The sequence below is a fragment of the Rana temporaria genome, chromosome 9 (genome assembly GCF_905171775.1).
Source record: "Rana temporaria chromosome 9, aRanTem1.1, whole genome shotgun sequence".
Lineage (NCBI taxonomy): Eukaryota > Metazoa > Chordata > Amphibia > Anura > Ranidae > Rana > Rana temporaria.
Genome location: NC_053497.1, coordinates 7,986,067 through 8,001,844, shown reverse-complemented (window position 1 = coordinate 8,001,844; position 15,778 = coordinate 7,986,067). Strand labels below are relative to the sequence as shown.

At 44.6% G+C, this 15,778-nt stretch overlaps 1 protein-coding gene across 1 annotated transcript in view; it reads left to right on the top strand.

The window, feature by feature from the left end:
- Positions 1-15,778, top strand: part of PAPPA (pappalysin 1) — a 327,700-nt gene that overhangs the window by 294,769 nt on the left and 17,153 nt on the right. Inside the window, exons 16-19 of the mRNA XM_040322751.1 lie at positions 1,320-1,530; positions 1,677-1,848; positions 6,420-6,570; positions 13,403-13,515. Of these exons, the coding sequence (XP_040178685.1) occupies positions 1,320-1,530; positions 1,677-1,848; positions 6,420-6,570; positions 13,403-13,515 (647 nt within the window). The remainder of the gene's footprint in view (positions 1-1,319; positions 1,531-1,676; positions 1,849-6,419; positions 6,571-13,402; positions 13,516-15,778) is intronic.

The following is a 15,778-nucleotide window of genomic DNA, read 5'->3' as shown; positions in this document are numbered from 1 at the left end:
TACAATTTTTTTTTTTTTTATTATTGCATTTTAGTCCAAATATGAAATGTGAGGTCCTTTTGACCCCCAGATCTCATTATGTAAGAGGACCTGTCATGCTTTTTTTCTATTACAAGGGATGTTTACATTCCTTGTAATAGGAATAAAAGTGACACAATTTTATTTTTTTAAAGAACAGTGTAAAAAAAAAAAATATAAGGTAAAATAAATAAGAAAAACGTTTTTTTTTTGTAAACGCGCCCCGTCCCGCCGAGCTCATGTGCAGAAGCGAACGCATACGTGAGCGGCCCCCGCATACGAAAACGGTGTTCAAGCCACACATGTGAGGTATCGCCGCGATCGGTAGAGCGAGAGCAATAATTCTAGCCCTAGACCTCCTCTGTAACTCAAAACATGCAACCTGTAGAATTTTTTTAACGTCGCCTATGGAGATTTTTACGTTTGTCGCCATTCCACGAGCGGGCGCAATTTTGAAGCGTGACATGTTGGGTATCAGTTTACTCGGTGTAACATTATCTTTCACAATATGATCAAAAATTGGGCTATCTTCGATCTGTCTCTCTAACCCCGAACTTCCTACATGACCCCCCGTCTGGGGGTCCTCCCGAATAAAAAAGAAAATGGTGGGGCCGGTTGCGCGGTTCGGACATATTGCTATGATGTCTACCACAGGATGGGGAGCTCCCCCCCCTTCTTTAAGAGCCGCCGCGGGCTTGTTGCACGCGGCGGCCTTCGGGCGCTCCCCGGGGACGCGGACACAATTAGGCGCTGGCAGTCCATGGGGGGTACCTGAAGGGAGGTTAGCGATGGCTTTTATACATTATGTTCTGCTGTTGTGTAATTTATACATTGCGCGTACTGTGTGTACTATTGTGTTTATTTTTGTCGGCCCGCGCGGCCTTGTCCCTGTTTTACAAATAATAACTTATTTTTTTAATTAAAAAAAGTGTATTTTTTTTTCAAAAAAATGCGCTTGTAAGACAGCTGGGCAAATACGGTGGGGCATAAAGTATTGCAATGGCCGCCATTTTATTTTCTAGGGTGTTAGAATTATTTTTTATAATGTTTGTGGGTTCCAAGTAATTTTGTAGCAAAAAAAAATTGTTTTTAACTTGTAAACAACAAATCTCAGAAAGAGGCTCAGTCCTTAAGTGGTTAAAAGCCCCCCCCCCCCTTACCGCACCCATTTTGTTATACCATTACTTAACTGTTACTGTAATATATTTCGTATTGTACCAATACACCAGTTTTGTTAACGTTTCAATAAAAACACTTGTAAAAAAAAAAAATGATACAGATTTAAAATATTTTCCTTCTAGGTATCAACAATGTGCTTACCTGCATGGAAGATGGCCTGTGGTCTTTTCCTGAGGCCATCTGCGAACTGTCGTGTAAGGCCCCTCCCCCATTACCCACCGCAGATCTCCAGACCTCCCGCTGCAAATCGGACAAAAACAAGGTGGGCACAACCTGCAAGTATAAGTGTAAGGAGGGACACCACGTGCCTGACATCTCCAGGAAGATCAGGAAGTAAGTAGGACTGACGCTGAAGTTTCCGGCATTATTTTGAAGAACAGATGTGTGATGGGTTGTTACGCCCCAAACTCACATTTAATTTTTCTTTTTCTTTTTTTCTTTTTCTTTTTTTTTTTTTCTTTTCTTTTCCTTTGGGAAAGGAAGGCATTTAAAATTCAGTGCACTAAAGATGGGTACTGGACGAAAGGCGGTTGTGTCCCGGTAATGTGTGAACCGCCTCCTATTAAGTTCATAGGGCTCTACCAGTGCACACATGGATTCCAGTACAGCAGTGAATGTAGACTCCCGTGTGAAGAAAGCAGCACCCAGTTGGTGAGTTTCTGAGTTGTGTGACCCATTTTTCTTACTAACTGCCTAAAATCCAATTGCACTTTCAACATAAATCGGCTAAATACATATCAGGTTCTCTACCGGGATGGAGCAGAGAGGCAAGGTGATGATGATGTCACAATCTCCATTTCCATTCAGAGAAGGCTTTGCATTCACGGGTGTTCTCTGAATGGGGCCCATACAAGTAAAAATACACTATATTGTGGTGCGTGCCTTTACACGCACATTGGCCCAGATTCTCATAGGACTTACGACGGCGCAGCGTCATGTACGCCGTCGTAAGTCCTAATCTGGGCCGTCGTATCTATGCGACTGATTCTTAGAATCAGTTACGCATAGATATCCATTAGATCCGACAGGCGTAAGTCTCTTACGCCGTCGGATCTAAACTGCAATTTTTTTTGACCGATAGGTAGCGCTTCCGTCGGATTCCCCGTCGAGTATGCAAATTAGCTAGATACGCGAATTCCCAAACGTACGCACGGCTGACGCATTAAAAATACGACGTTTACATTAGGCTTTCCCCATCGTAAAGTTGCCCCTGCTATATGAGGCGCAGCCAATGTTAAGTATGGCCGTCGTTCCCGCGGCGTAACGTAAATCGGATACGTTACGCCGCCGCAGAGGTACGCCCAATGTACCTGAATCTGCCCATAAACTTTAGTGGCATCACAGTCTTAGTCCATAGGGTTCAATATTGAGTTGGCCCACCCTTTGCAGCTATAATAGGGTTAAGACTGGGATGCCATTAATATTGAGTTGGCCCACCATTAATATTGAGTTGGCCCACAATTTGCAGCTATAATAGGGTTAAGACTGGGATGCCATTAATATTTAGTTGGCCCACTATTAATACTGAGTTGGCCCACCATTAATATTGTGTTGGCCCACCATTAATATTGAGTTGGCCCACCATTAATACTGAGTTGGCCCACCATTAATATTGTGTTGGCCCACCCTTTGCAGCTATAATAGGGTTAAGACTGGGATGCCATTCATATTGAGTTGGCCCACCATTAATATTGAGTTGGCCCACCATTAATATTGAGTTGGCCCACCCTTTGCAGCTATGATAGGGTTAAGACTGGGATGCCATTAATGTTAAGTTGGCCCGACATTAATACTGAGTTGGCCCACCATTAATACTAAGTTGGCCCACCATTAATATTGAGTTGGCCCACCATTAATATTGAGTTGGCCCACCCTTTGCAGCTATAATAGGGTTAAGACTGGGATGCCATTAATACTGAGTTGGTCCACCATTAATACTGAGTTGGTCCACCATTAATATTGAGTTGGCCCACCATTAATATTGAGTTGGCACACCATTAATATTGTGTTGGCCCACCATTACTATTGAGTTGGCCCACCCTTTGCAGCTATAATAGGGTTAAGACTGGGATGCCATTAATATTGAGTTGGCCCACTATTAATACTGAGTTGGCCCACCATTAATATTGAGTTGGCCCACCATTAATATTGAGTTGGCCCACCATTATTATTGAGTTGGCCCACCCTTTGTAGCTATAATAGGATTAAGACTGGGATGCCATTAATATTGAGTTGGCCCACCATGAATAATGAGTTGGCCCACCATTAATACTGAGTTGGCCCACCATTAATATTGAGTTGGCCCACTATTAATATTGAGTTGGCCCACCATTAATATTGAGTTGGCCCACCATTAATATTGTGTTGGCCCACCATTAATATTGAGTTGGCCCACCCTTTGCAGCTATAATAGGATTAAGACTGGGATGCCATTAATATTGAGTTGGCCCACCATTAATACTGAGTTGGCCCACCATTAATATTAAGTTGGCCCACCATTAATATTGAGTTGGCCCACCATTATTATTGAGTTGGCCCACCCTTTGCAGCTATAATAGGGTTAAGACTGGGATGCCATTAATATTGAGTTGGCCCACCATTAATACTGAGTTGGCCCACCATTAATACTGAGTTGGCCCACCATTAATATTGAGTTGGCCCACCATTAATATTGAGTTGGCCCACCATTAATATTGTGTTGGCCCACCATTAATATTGAGTTGGCCCACCCTTTGCAGCTATAATAGGGTTAAGACTGGGATGCCATTAATATTGAGTTGGCCCACCATTAATATTGAGTTGGCCCACCCTTTGCAGCTATAATAGGGTTAAGACTGGGATGCTATTAATACTGAGTTGGCCCACCATTAATACTGAGTTGGCCCACCATTAATATTGAGTTGGCACACCATTAATACTGAGTTGGCCCACCATTAATATTGTGTTGGCCCACCCTTTGCAGCTATAATAGGGTTGAGACTGGGATGCCATTAATATTGAGTTGGCCCACCATTAATATTGAGTTGGCCCACCCTTTGCAGATATAACAGCTTCAGCTCTTCTGGAAAGGCCGTCCACAAGGTTTAGGAGTGTGTCTATGGGAATGTTTGACCATTCTTCCAGAAGAAAATTTGTAAGGTAAGGCACTGATGTTGGATTACACCGCCTGGCTCGCAGTCTCTAATTCATCCCACAGTTTGGGGACGGCCCCTTTCCTGTTCCAACATGACTGCACACCAGTGCACAAAGCAAGGTCCATAAAGACATGGATGAGCGAGTTTGGGGTGGATAAACTTGAGTGTCCTGTTCTGACCTCACACCGATAGAACACCTTTGGGATGAATTAGAGTGGAGCTGCGAGCCAAGTCTTCTCGTCCACATGCCTGACCTCACAAATGTACTTCTGGAAGAATGGTCAAACATTCCCATAGACACACTCCTAAACCTTGTGGACAGCTTTCCCAGGAGAGTTGAAAAGGGTGGGCCAACTCAATATTAACGGTGGGCCAACTCAATATAAACGGTTGGCCAACTCAATATTAATGGTGGGCCAACTCAATATTAACGGTGGGCCAACTCAATATAAGTGGTTGGCCAACTCAATATTAATGGTGGGCCAACTCAATATTAACGGTGGGCCAACTCAATATAAGTGGTTGGCCAACTCAATATTAATGGTGGGCCAACTCAATATTAACGGTGGGCCAACTCAGTATTAACGGTTGGCCAACTCAATATTAACGGTTGGCAAGCTCAATATTAACGGTTGGCCAACTCAATATTAATGGTGGGCCAACTCAATATTAATGGTGGGCCAACTCAATATTAACGGTTGGCAAGCCTAATATTAATGGTTGGCCAACTCAATATTAATGGTTGGCCAACTCAATATTAATGGTTGGTCAACTCAATATTAATGGTTGGTCAACTCAATATTAATGGTTGGCCAACTCAATATTAATGGTGGGCCAACTCAATATTAACGGTTGGCCAACTCAATGTTAATGGTTGGCCAACTCAATATTAACGGTGGGCCAACTCAATGTTAGTGGTTGGCAAACTCAATTTTAAGGGTTGGCCAACTCAATATTAATGGTTAGCCAACTCAATATTAACGGTGGGCCAACTCAATATTAACGGTGGGCCAACTCAATATTAATGGTGGGCCAACTCAATATTAACGGTTGGCCAACTCAATATTAATGGTTGGCCAACTCAATATTAACGGTGGGCCAACTCAATATTAACGGTTGGCCAACTCAATATTAATGGTGGGCCAACTCAATATTACCGGTTGGCCAACTCAATATTAATGGCATCCTAGTCTTAACCCCAAGGACTAATGCCGCGTACACACCATCGTTTTCTGCGATGGAAAAATGCGACGCTTTATGTGCTTTAAAAAAACGTCATTTTTCAAACTTCAATTTGAACAACGACGTAGCATACACACCATCGCTTTTTCACAACGCTCTAGCACAGCGCAGTTCCGTCAATCACGCACGACGTCACTATAAAGGGTCGTTTCCATGCATAAGACGGCCTCTTTTGCTGATATCGTGTTGCTGCGTGTTAGTAAAAGTTTGGTGAGATACGATTCGTGATTTTCAGTGACTGTGCTTTAAATTTCGTTTTCTTGTCTATAAGCTGAAAAACACCTTAACGAATGTGCTGATTCCATTCTGAACAGTCGTTTTACATGAATGAGCGCTGCCGTCTCCTAACTTGCTTCTGAGCATGCGCGGGCTTAAATCGACGTTTTTACGTACACACGGTCAATGTTTAGAACACAGAAAACGACGTCGGCCAAAAACGACACATAAAATTGAAGCATGCTTCAATTTTTTTCTGTCGTTTTTTAGAAGACATAAAACGACGTTTTTGCCCACACACGGTCAATTAAATTGACGTTTTTGAAAATGACGTTTTTTTCCATCGCAGAAAACGATGGTGTGTACGCGGCATAAGACTGGGATGCCATTAAAGTTTATGTGCTTATAAAGGCAGGCGTCACAATACTTCTGGTAATATAGTGTACGTAAAAATATTCATACCTGGAATTCATCTTCAAAAATAGCCAACAAGCTAATGTGGCAGTTGGTTAAAAGATGTTTATTATTATTATTATTATTATTATTCCAGCTAATTTTATCTGTTTTCTTGGCAGATTTATGGTAACACTTGTTCATGAGACTGAAATAAGTGTCTTTCTTTTATTTTAGGACCCTGGTCATAATGTTATACGCTGCCAAAAGGATGGAACTTGGAGTGGCAATTTTCACCTTTGTGACTCCATCAAGGGTCCTTGTGAACCTCCACATCTCTCCATTAAGGACGCCTTAGTAATTAACTGTGGACAAGGATTTGAAATAGGTACCATTCTTAACTTGAAAATAATTTTGTCCACAACCGGGACTGGTGATCTTCATACGTTCCCAGGTACACGTTGTGGTAAGGTGGCCGTCTCTAGTAGACTCCACTCCACCACTTCATGTATAAAGACGGAGGAGAGCAGCACTCCTTAAAGTGGAGGTTCACCCAAAAACTAAATTTTTAACATTAGATTGAGGCTCATTTTGTGAAGGGGAATCAGGTGTTTTTTTTTTTAAATCGAAGCCGTACTTACCGTTACCAGAAATAGATCTTCTCCGCCGCTTCCGGGTATGGGCTGCGGGACTGGGCGTTCCTATTTGATTGACAGGCTTCCGACGGTCGCATACAGCGCGTCAGGATTTTCCGAAAGTAGCCGAACGTCGGTTCGCAGGCGCCGTATAGAGCCGCACCGACGTTTGGCTTCTTTCGGCTACTCGTGACGCGATGTATGCGACCGTTGGAAGCCTGTCAATCAAATAGGAATGCCCAGTCCCAAAGACCATACCCGGAAGCGGCGGAGAAGATCGCTCTCTAAAACGGTAAGTACGGCTTTGATTTAAAAAAAAAACACCCGATTCCCCTTCACAAAATGAGCCTCAATCTAATGTAAAAAATAGTTTTTCGGGTGAACTCCCGCTTTAATACTCAAATGTTCTTTCTTCTAGATCAGGGATCCTCAAACTACGGTCCTCCAGCTGTTCCGGAACTATACATCCCAAGAGGCATTGTAAAACTCTGACATTCACAGACATGACTAGGCATGATGGGAATTGTAGTTCCTGAACAGCTGGAGGACCATAGTTTGAAGACCCATGTTCTAGATGTTGATTGGTCTTTGCAATTATTTAAATTATCTCTTTTACTTTGTAACTTTCTGTGCAATTGAAGAAGGGCAAGGATGGCCAAAATTTGTTTTCATGATGTACCGTTTTCCATTAGAACAAAGGACACTTAAGTGAATTTTCACTTTTTAGGTAACCACTTCAGCCCAAATTTGGTTGCCCAAAAGACCAGGCCACTTTTTGCGATTCGGCACTGCGTCGCTTTAACTGACAATTGCGCGGTCGTGCGACAAAATTGGCGGCCTTTTTTCCCCACAAATAGAGCTTTCTTTTGGTGGTATTTGATCACCTCTGCGGTTTTTATTTTTTGCGCTATAAACAAAAATAGAGCGACAATTTTGAAAAAAAAAATAGCAATATTTTGTACTTTTTGCTATAATAAATATCCCAATTTTTTTTTTTTAAAAAGAGCTAATTTTTCCTCAGTTTAGGACGATACGTATTCTTCTACATATTTTTGATGAAAAAAACGCAATAAACGATTGCTTTGCGCAAAAGTTATAGCGTCTTCAAAATAGGGGATAGTTTTATGGCATTTTTATTATTAATTTATTTTTTACTTGTTATGGCGGCGATCTGCAATTTTTTTCATGGCTGCAACATTATGGCGGACACATCGGACACTTTTGAAACCATTTTGGGACCATTGTCATTTATACAGCGATCAGTGCTATAAAAATGCACTGACTACTGTGTAAATGTGACTGGCAGTGAATGGGGTTAAACACTAGGGGCCGGATTCAGCAAGAATTTACGCCGGTGTATCTATAGATACGCCGCGTAAATTCAGAAAGCAAGATACGCCGAAATTAGGCTAAGATCCGACTGGCGTAAGTCTCTTACGCCGTCGTACCTTAGGGTGCATATTTACGCTGGCCGTTAGGTGGCGCTACCGTCATTTTCGGCGTAGAATATGCAAATGACCTATATACGCCGATTCACAAATGTACGTGCGCCCGGCAGAATTTTTTTACGATGTTTGCGTAAGGCTTTTCCGGCGTAACGTTGCTCCTGCTTCTATGAGGCGTACGCAATGTTAAGTATGGACGTCGTTCCCGCGTCAAATTTAGAATTTTTTACGTCGTTTGCGCAAGTCGTTTGCGAATAGGGCTGGACGTAATTTACGTTCACGTCGAAACCAATACATCCTTGCGGCGTACTTTGGAGCAATGCACACTGGGATATGTACACGGACGGCGCATGCGCCGTTCGTAAAAAACGTCAATCACGTCGGGTCACCACCCATTTACATAAAACACGCCCCCCTCATCCTCATTTGAATTAGGCGCACTTACGCCGGCCCCGTTTACGCTACGCCGCCGTAACTTAGGAGGCAAGTGCTTTGTGAATACAGCACTTGCCTCACTTACTTACGGCGGTGTAGCGTAAATACGTTATGCTACGCCGCCGTAACAATGCGTGATTCTACCTGAATCTAGCCCTAGGGGTTAAGTGTGTCCTAGGGAGCGATTCTAACTGTTAGGGGGCATGGCTTACTGTGACACATCACTGATCGCTGCATCTGATGAAAGGAAGCAGGCGATCAGTAACATGTCACTAGGAAGAACGGGGAGACGTCTTGTTTACAAAGGCATGCCCCCGTTCTGCCGTTCGGTGACCCGGTCGCGGGACACCGGCAGACACCGGGTCCGCGGGTCCCGCTAGGGTGCAGGATTCAAAACAACGTATATATACGTTATATATACATTGCTTTGCCTGCCCGTGCCAATCATGCCGACGTACTGTAGATCTGCGTTAGGCAGTTGGCAAGCCGTTAAACTAATACTGAGTTTCCCTTATTATTTCTTTTTTTTATTTCCCCGTTTTGAATTCTTTCTTTTTGTTTTGTCCCATCTCCTTGCTGCCATTCTCGTCTAGGTGAGATTGACATTTTACTCATCTCCCGCTGACTCCTAGGATACAGACGTCATGTATCCCAGGAGGCATTTTCTCCTTCATTCATAGAAATAGACAGGGGTGGTGTACAAGCAGATAAAGATCTGGCACCATCTGGGTTTCTATTTCTGGCTATTTCTATATATGAAGAAAAGTCATGCCTTTTGGGATATGTGATGCCAATATCCAAGGAGGCTATACAATCTTCCATCCATGAAAATATTATTTATACAGATAAGGTGCCAAAACTGTTTTTGTTCATGCATCTGGCACACCATGGCCCAGATTCACAAAGCACTTACGCCGACGTATAACACGTTACGCCGACGTAAGTGCGTATGTGTGCGCCAGACCCACAAACTGATATGCGCCTAAAAACAGGCTACACCCCGCCGACGTGGCTTGCACACGCCGGCATAGGGTGGGCGCACATTTAGGCTGGACGCATGGGGCTTGCTTCCAATGATTAGCCATTCAAACATGCAAATGAGGGAAATACGGTGATTCACGAACGTGCGTGTGCCCGGCGCATGCTACGCGAGATGCGTGTAAGTTGTACGTCCGGCGTAAAGTTATTCCCCAAAAAGGAGGTGCAACCCGGCAACAGACATGCACAGGTCTGCACCAGGGAACACAAGCCGGCGTATTGTGCGTTGGACGTGTGTCTGGCTGGGCGTAAGTGAGAAACTCCCAGGCCATAGCTGTTGAGTCAGCTGTCTGTCCCCTCCCCCATGCTCCTCTGTCGCCCCCCCGCTCCTCTGGTCGTTTGTTCCCCCCAGGTGAGCGCTGCGGGGAGGGAGAGGAGGTGAGCGCTGCGGGAAGGAAGAGACAGAGGAGCAGAGGGGGGCGGCGGCCCACTGAGCCATCGGCCCACCGGGAAACTCCCTGTAGTCCCAATGGCCAGTCCATCCCTGGAACTATCCAGCCACCATCAGATGAGAGGTCAATCAGCCACAGCTCAAGGAAGCCCTAGCGGCTTCTGAAGGAACCCTAGTTGAGAAGGGCTGGGCTGGATGATTCTGAACATCCTCCAGCCAGATACTGAACATCCTTTAGCCAGCAAATGAGCCGGGCTCTATCTAACGAACTGCAGATACTAATTCACAGTGTGTGGAGAAATGAGAGGAGGCCATTTCAGTCCAAGCGAGGAACCCGTACAACTGAGCAAAACTAAAGGGAAGGCCGGAGGTCAGCTTTAACTAGATTACGAGCCGCTCATTTTTGGAAAATCTTGTGCTCTTCCCCTCTCTAAACATATTGTACGTTTGCTTGGGATATAAATTCCTCAGCAAATGAAACCACAACCACAAGGTCCTGCCAGGTAAGGGACGTTCCGTGCCTTGCAGCACAGCACAGCTAGTTCTCAGTCTAACTCATTATTGTTCCTTTGCTGTAAATGTGTTCCTCAGGAAAAAAAAAAATCCAATTTTGTGTCTCCCCGGAGGGTTTGTAGCTGAAACCTGAATGAGCTCAATATGCACTAATAAAGTGACAAGTCAAAGCGTTTGCGAGTCCGACTCCCTCCGTTAACGTCAGCTATGGAGCACCTATTGATAACGCCAGATGTTTCCTTTTTCATAATTGCTGCGATATTACGTTTATCATACAACATCCCGCGACCCAATACGACTCCCAGAGGTCCCATTTTCGTAGAGATAGAGAAAGACTGTTAAAAAATAAGTGCTTAGAAATGATATTTTAGCATTCGATCCTACAATTACCGCATTTTCAGCCTAATCTTTTTTTACGTCGGTAGAGGTCATATGTAACACTTGTAGATAATTAGGAACAATTATTATTTTGATACAAACACACTTTGTCTTAAAAATTGGCTCCTTGCTTCGATCGTTTAAAGATGAACTACAGCTGAGGTGGCCTATAAAGTTATACTTTAGAAAAACGTTCGCTCAGTGACAAATAAATTAAATTATAAATATAGAGAAATAAATAAGGTGAGTTATACAGTAAGTGGAAAACGATCACAGACAGCAGCACTCACTAGTATCTGGATACAACAATACCTCCAAGAAACAAAGCTTTATTTTGGTGGTATTTAATCCCCACTGTTTTTCTTCTTTTTTGCTAAATAAATAAAAAAATGTATATATTTTCAATGTGGCAAAAAAAACACTCAAACTCTAGTATGTTTGGCCCGTGGTGAACCAGTTGCCTGGTCTTGAGAGCCCATCCCTGCTCTGTATCCACAGCAATCATCTAAGAAAAGAGCACACATCTGATAGCTGTCATTGATATGCAATAGTCTGGCAGCTTACCTGTTTCCATCTGTCCATTAAGAGGCCTGACTCTGTTCTGGCTACCTTCTTATTTCCTCTCCTTCCTGTATGGCCCCACCCAGGCCATCCCAGGAAGTCTATATTAACCATTGCACTACAGGCCTGCAGTGCTGTTCAACAGTGTTGTTTGCTCAAGTTCCTGTCTGCAGTGTGCTACGATTACCTTCCTGTGTACCGTTTTTGGCTCGTCTCTGACTTCTCCTGGTTGTCTTGTCCCTTGACCTTTTGCCTGTCCCTCGGTTACCCTAGTCTGCCAGTTGCCCTGACCCCGGCTTACCCATCACTACCGTTTGTCCTGCCTGCTGCTTCCTCTCTCTCTCTGCAGAGCGTGACCTAGGGGATCCCAGGGGTCGCGACCTGGATACAGCTGCGGCGAAGGCCACCCTCACCACTAGAGGCTCTGGTGAACACAAAGCTGGGTCTTAGACTCTGCGCCCTGGGCGATCTTGGGTTCGCTTCCTCTCTGATCGCAGCAGTCGGCTATAGGGTTCACTACCCTGTGGTGCATCCCTGAACCCCACGGGGTGCACTTGTCACCTGGCCACAGGTGACCTGACAATTTCATCAAACCATTAAGGTTTATTTCACCAGACTGGCTTACTGGTGATCCCTGCCTATAGCTGTGCCACGCTGACACGTTTCACCCCAGTTGGCTTAATCATGGGAATCACCAGTAAGCCAGTCTGGTTGAATAAACATCAATAGTGTGATGTCACGCCATCAGTTTGATGCCCCTTCTTGGATGACTTCCAGCTACAATAATATCCTTGAAGGTGTTAGTTAGCTGTTGCATATTCCCCAACTGGTTCCTCACTACTTTGGAGAGCTCAAAAACAGCAGCTTCAGAGGAAAGAACCTCAGCATGTTAATTTGCTGTGTTTAGTAGTTTCAGAAACTCTTGCCAAAGAGCAGAAACCACTCAAAAACTCTAGTATGTTTGGCCCATGGTGAACCAGGTGCCTGGTCTTGAGAACCCATCCCTGCTCTGTATCCACAGCAATCATCTAAGAAAAGGGCACACATCTGATAGCGTCAAACCATTAAGGTTTATTTCATCAGACTGGCTTACTGGTGATCCTTGCCTATAGCTGTGCCACGCTGACACATTTCACCCCAGTTGGCTTAATCATGGGGACCACCAGTAAGCCAGTCTGGTGGAATAAACATCAAGGGTGTGACGTCACGCCATCAGTTTGAGGCCCCTTCTTGGATGACTTCCAGCTACAATAATGTCCTTGAAGGTGTTAGCTGTTGCATATCCCCCAACTGGTTCCTCACAACTTTGGAGAGCTCAAAAACAGCAGCTTCAGAGGAAAGAACCTCAGCATGTTAATTTGCTGTGTTTAGTAGTTTCAGAAACTCTTGCCAAAGAGCAGAAACCACTCAAAAACTCTAGTATGTTTGGCCCGTGGTGAACCAGGTGCCCGGTCTTGAGAGCTCATCCCTGCTCTGTATCCACAGTAATCATCTAAGAAAAGGGCACACATCTGATAGCGTCAAACCATTGAGGTTTATTTCACCAGGCTGGCTTACTGGTGATCTTTGCCTATAGCTGTGCCACACTGACACGTTTCACCCCAGTTGGCTTAATCATGGGGACCACCAGTAAGCCAGTCTGGTGGAATGTTTATTCCACCAGACTGGCTTACTGGTGGTCCCCATGATCAAGGGTGTGACGTCACGTCATCAGTTTGAGGCACTTTCTTGGATGACTTCCAGCTACAATAATGTCCTTGAAGGTGCTAGTAGAGGAATTTGTATCGACTTAGATATTAATTTTTATTTGTATATAATTTAAAGGTTCCGAATGCAACGTCACCTGTTTGGAGGATGAAAAAAAGGAGGTGGTGATAATGCCATACAATGTCACAGAAAGGAATTTGGAGCACTGGATGAATCCAACCAGAGTTCAGGTCAGTCCCAAACAAATTGATATTAAAGTATTGGTATTTTTTGGAAAAAATGTAATGCATTCTTATGGTCACCATTACCGAAGAGCCTACAGCTGGGATCTCCAACTGCAGTTTTCATCTAGGTAAGTTGATGTAAAGGGGCACCCTGAGAGGAACTCTAATATAAGAGGGACTCTGAGTGGGAACATTTGATGTAAAGGGAAACACTGATGATCATGGGCATCCACAGAACTTTTTTCAGGGGGGGCATCATTTTAAAGTCACCCATGCTCCGCCCCCTTTCGACAATGTCACAAGGGGGGGGGGGCTTAGGCGACTCGCAAGTATTTATTTTTAAAGGGTAAACAGCAGACTTTATTCTAGGCATGTGCTATGTACAGGGTGCAGAATCCAGATGTGTGCTATGTACAGGCTGCAGTTTTCAGGGATGTACACCCCATATGCACGCCTATGGCGGACACCTGGCTGATCCCTGATTCCAGGGGGGGCGCTTGTCCCCCTTGCCCCTACCTACGGATGCCCATGCTGATGAGGGCAAAAGGGACATATTATGTAAAAGGAAAACTCTGATGGAGGAAACTGATGTAAGGGGGACATTAATGAGGAAAATACATGTAAGGGGGCACACTGATGGGGATCCCAATGTAAGGGGGGACCCCAAATTGGAGCAATTGATATAAGAGGGTCATTGTAATGGGGTCATTTAAAGTAAAAGGGAAACTCTGATGGGGCAAATTATGTAAGGAGGACATTAATGGGGACAATAAATGTAAGGGGGCACTCTGATGGGGATCCTGGTGTAAGGGGGGGTCCCCCAGGTGGTATAGTTGATGTAAGGGGGCACTCTGATGGGGACAGCTGATGTAATGGGGAACTCTGAGGGGGCAGTTGATGTAAGGGGGCACTCTGAAGGGGACCCTGATTTAAGAGGAACTCTAATAAGAACATTTGATGTAAGAGGGTACACTGACAGGGGCAACTGATGTAAGGGGTCAGTGCGATGGGGAAACTTGATGTAAAAGGAAAACTCTGATGGGGCAACTGATGTAAGGGGGCCATGTGATGGGGTCATTTGATGTAAAAGGAAAACTCTGATGGGGCAACTGATGTAAGGAGGGCACTGATGGGAACAATTGTAATGTAATTGGGCACTCTGATGGGGATCCTGATGTAAGGAGGGACCCCAATTGGTGCAATTGATATAAAGGATCGTTGTGATGGGGTAATTTTATGTAAAAGGAAAACTCTGATGGGGGCAACTGATGTAAGGAGGGCACTGATGGGGACAATTAATGTAAGTGGGCACTCTGATGGGGATCCTGATGTAGGGGGGAAGTCGATGTGAGGGGGCACTCTGATGGGGATCCCGATGTAAGGAGGGACCCCAATTGTTGCAATTGATATAAGGGGTCGTTGTGATGGGGTCATTTTAAGTAAAAGTCAAACTCTGATGGGGAACTGATATAAGGGGACATAATGGGGACAATTGATGTAAGTGGGGATCCTGATATAAGGGCGGGCCCACTTGATGCAATTGATGTTAGTGGGCACTCTGATGGGGACAGTTGATGTAATGGGGATGTTTTAAGGGCATTTTATTGTAAGGAGGCACTCTGAAGGGGACCCTTATATAAGAGAGTCTCTAATGGGAACATTTGATGAAAGAGGGTACACTGACAGGGGCAATTGATGTGAGGGTCACTGTAATGGGGACATTTGATTTAAAAGGAAAACTTTGATGGGGGAACTGATGTAAGGGGGACACTGATGGGAACAGTTAATGTAAGCAAGTACTCTGGTGGGTATCCTGATGTAAGGGGGCCAATCTATATGAGGGTGGCACTCCAATGGGGATCCTGATAGGAGGGACCCCAATTGGTGCAATTGATATAAGTACTCATTGTGAAAATGGAAAACTCTAATGGGGGGAACTGATATAAGGGAGACATTAATGGGGACAATTAATGTAAGTGGGCACTCTAATGGGGGCAGTTGATGTAAGGGGGGACTCTAATGGAGACATTTGAGGTGAGGAGCATTTTTATGGGGCCAGTTGGCTACAAGTGGGCACTCTGGTGGGAATCCTGTTGTAAGGGGGCAACGTGATATAAAGGGACACTCTGATGTGGGCAGTTGATGTAAGGGGGGACTCTAATGGTGACATTTGAAGTAAGGAGCATTTTTATGGGGCCAGTTGATAAAAGAGGGCACTCTGATGGGGAGAATTGATATCAAAGGGCACCCTGATGGCGACCATGATGCA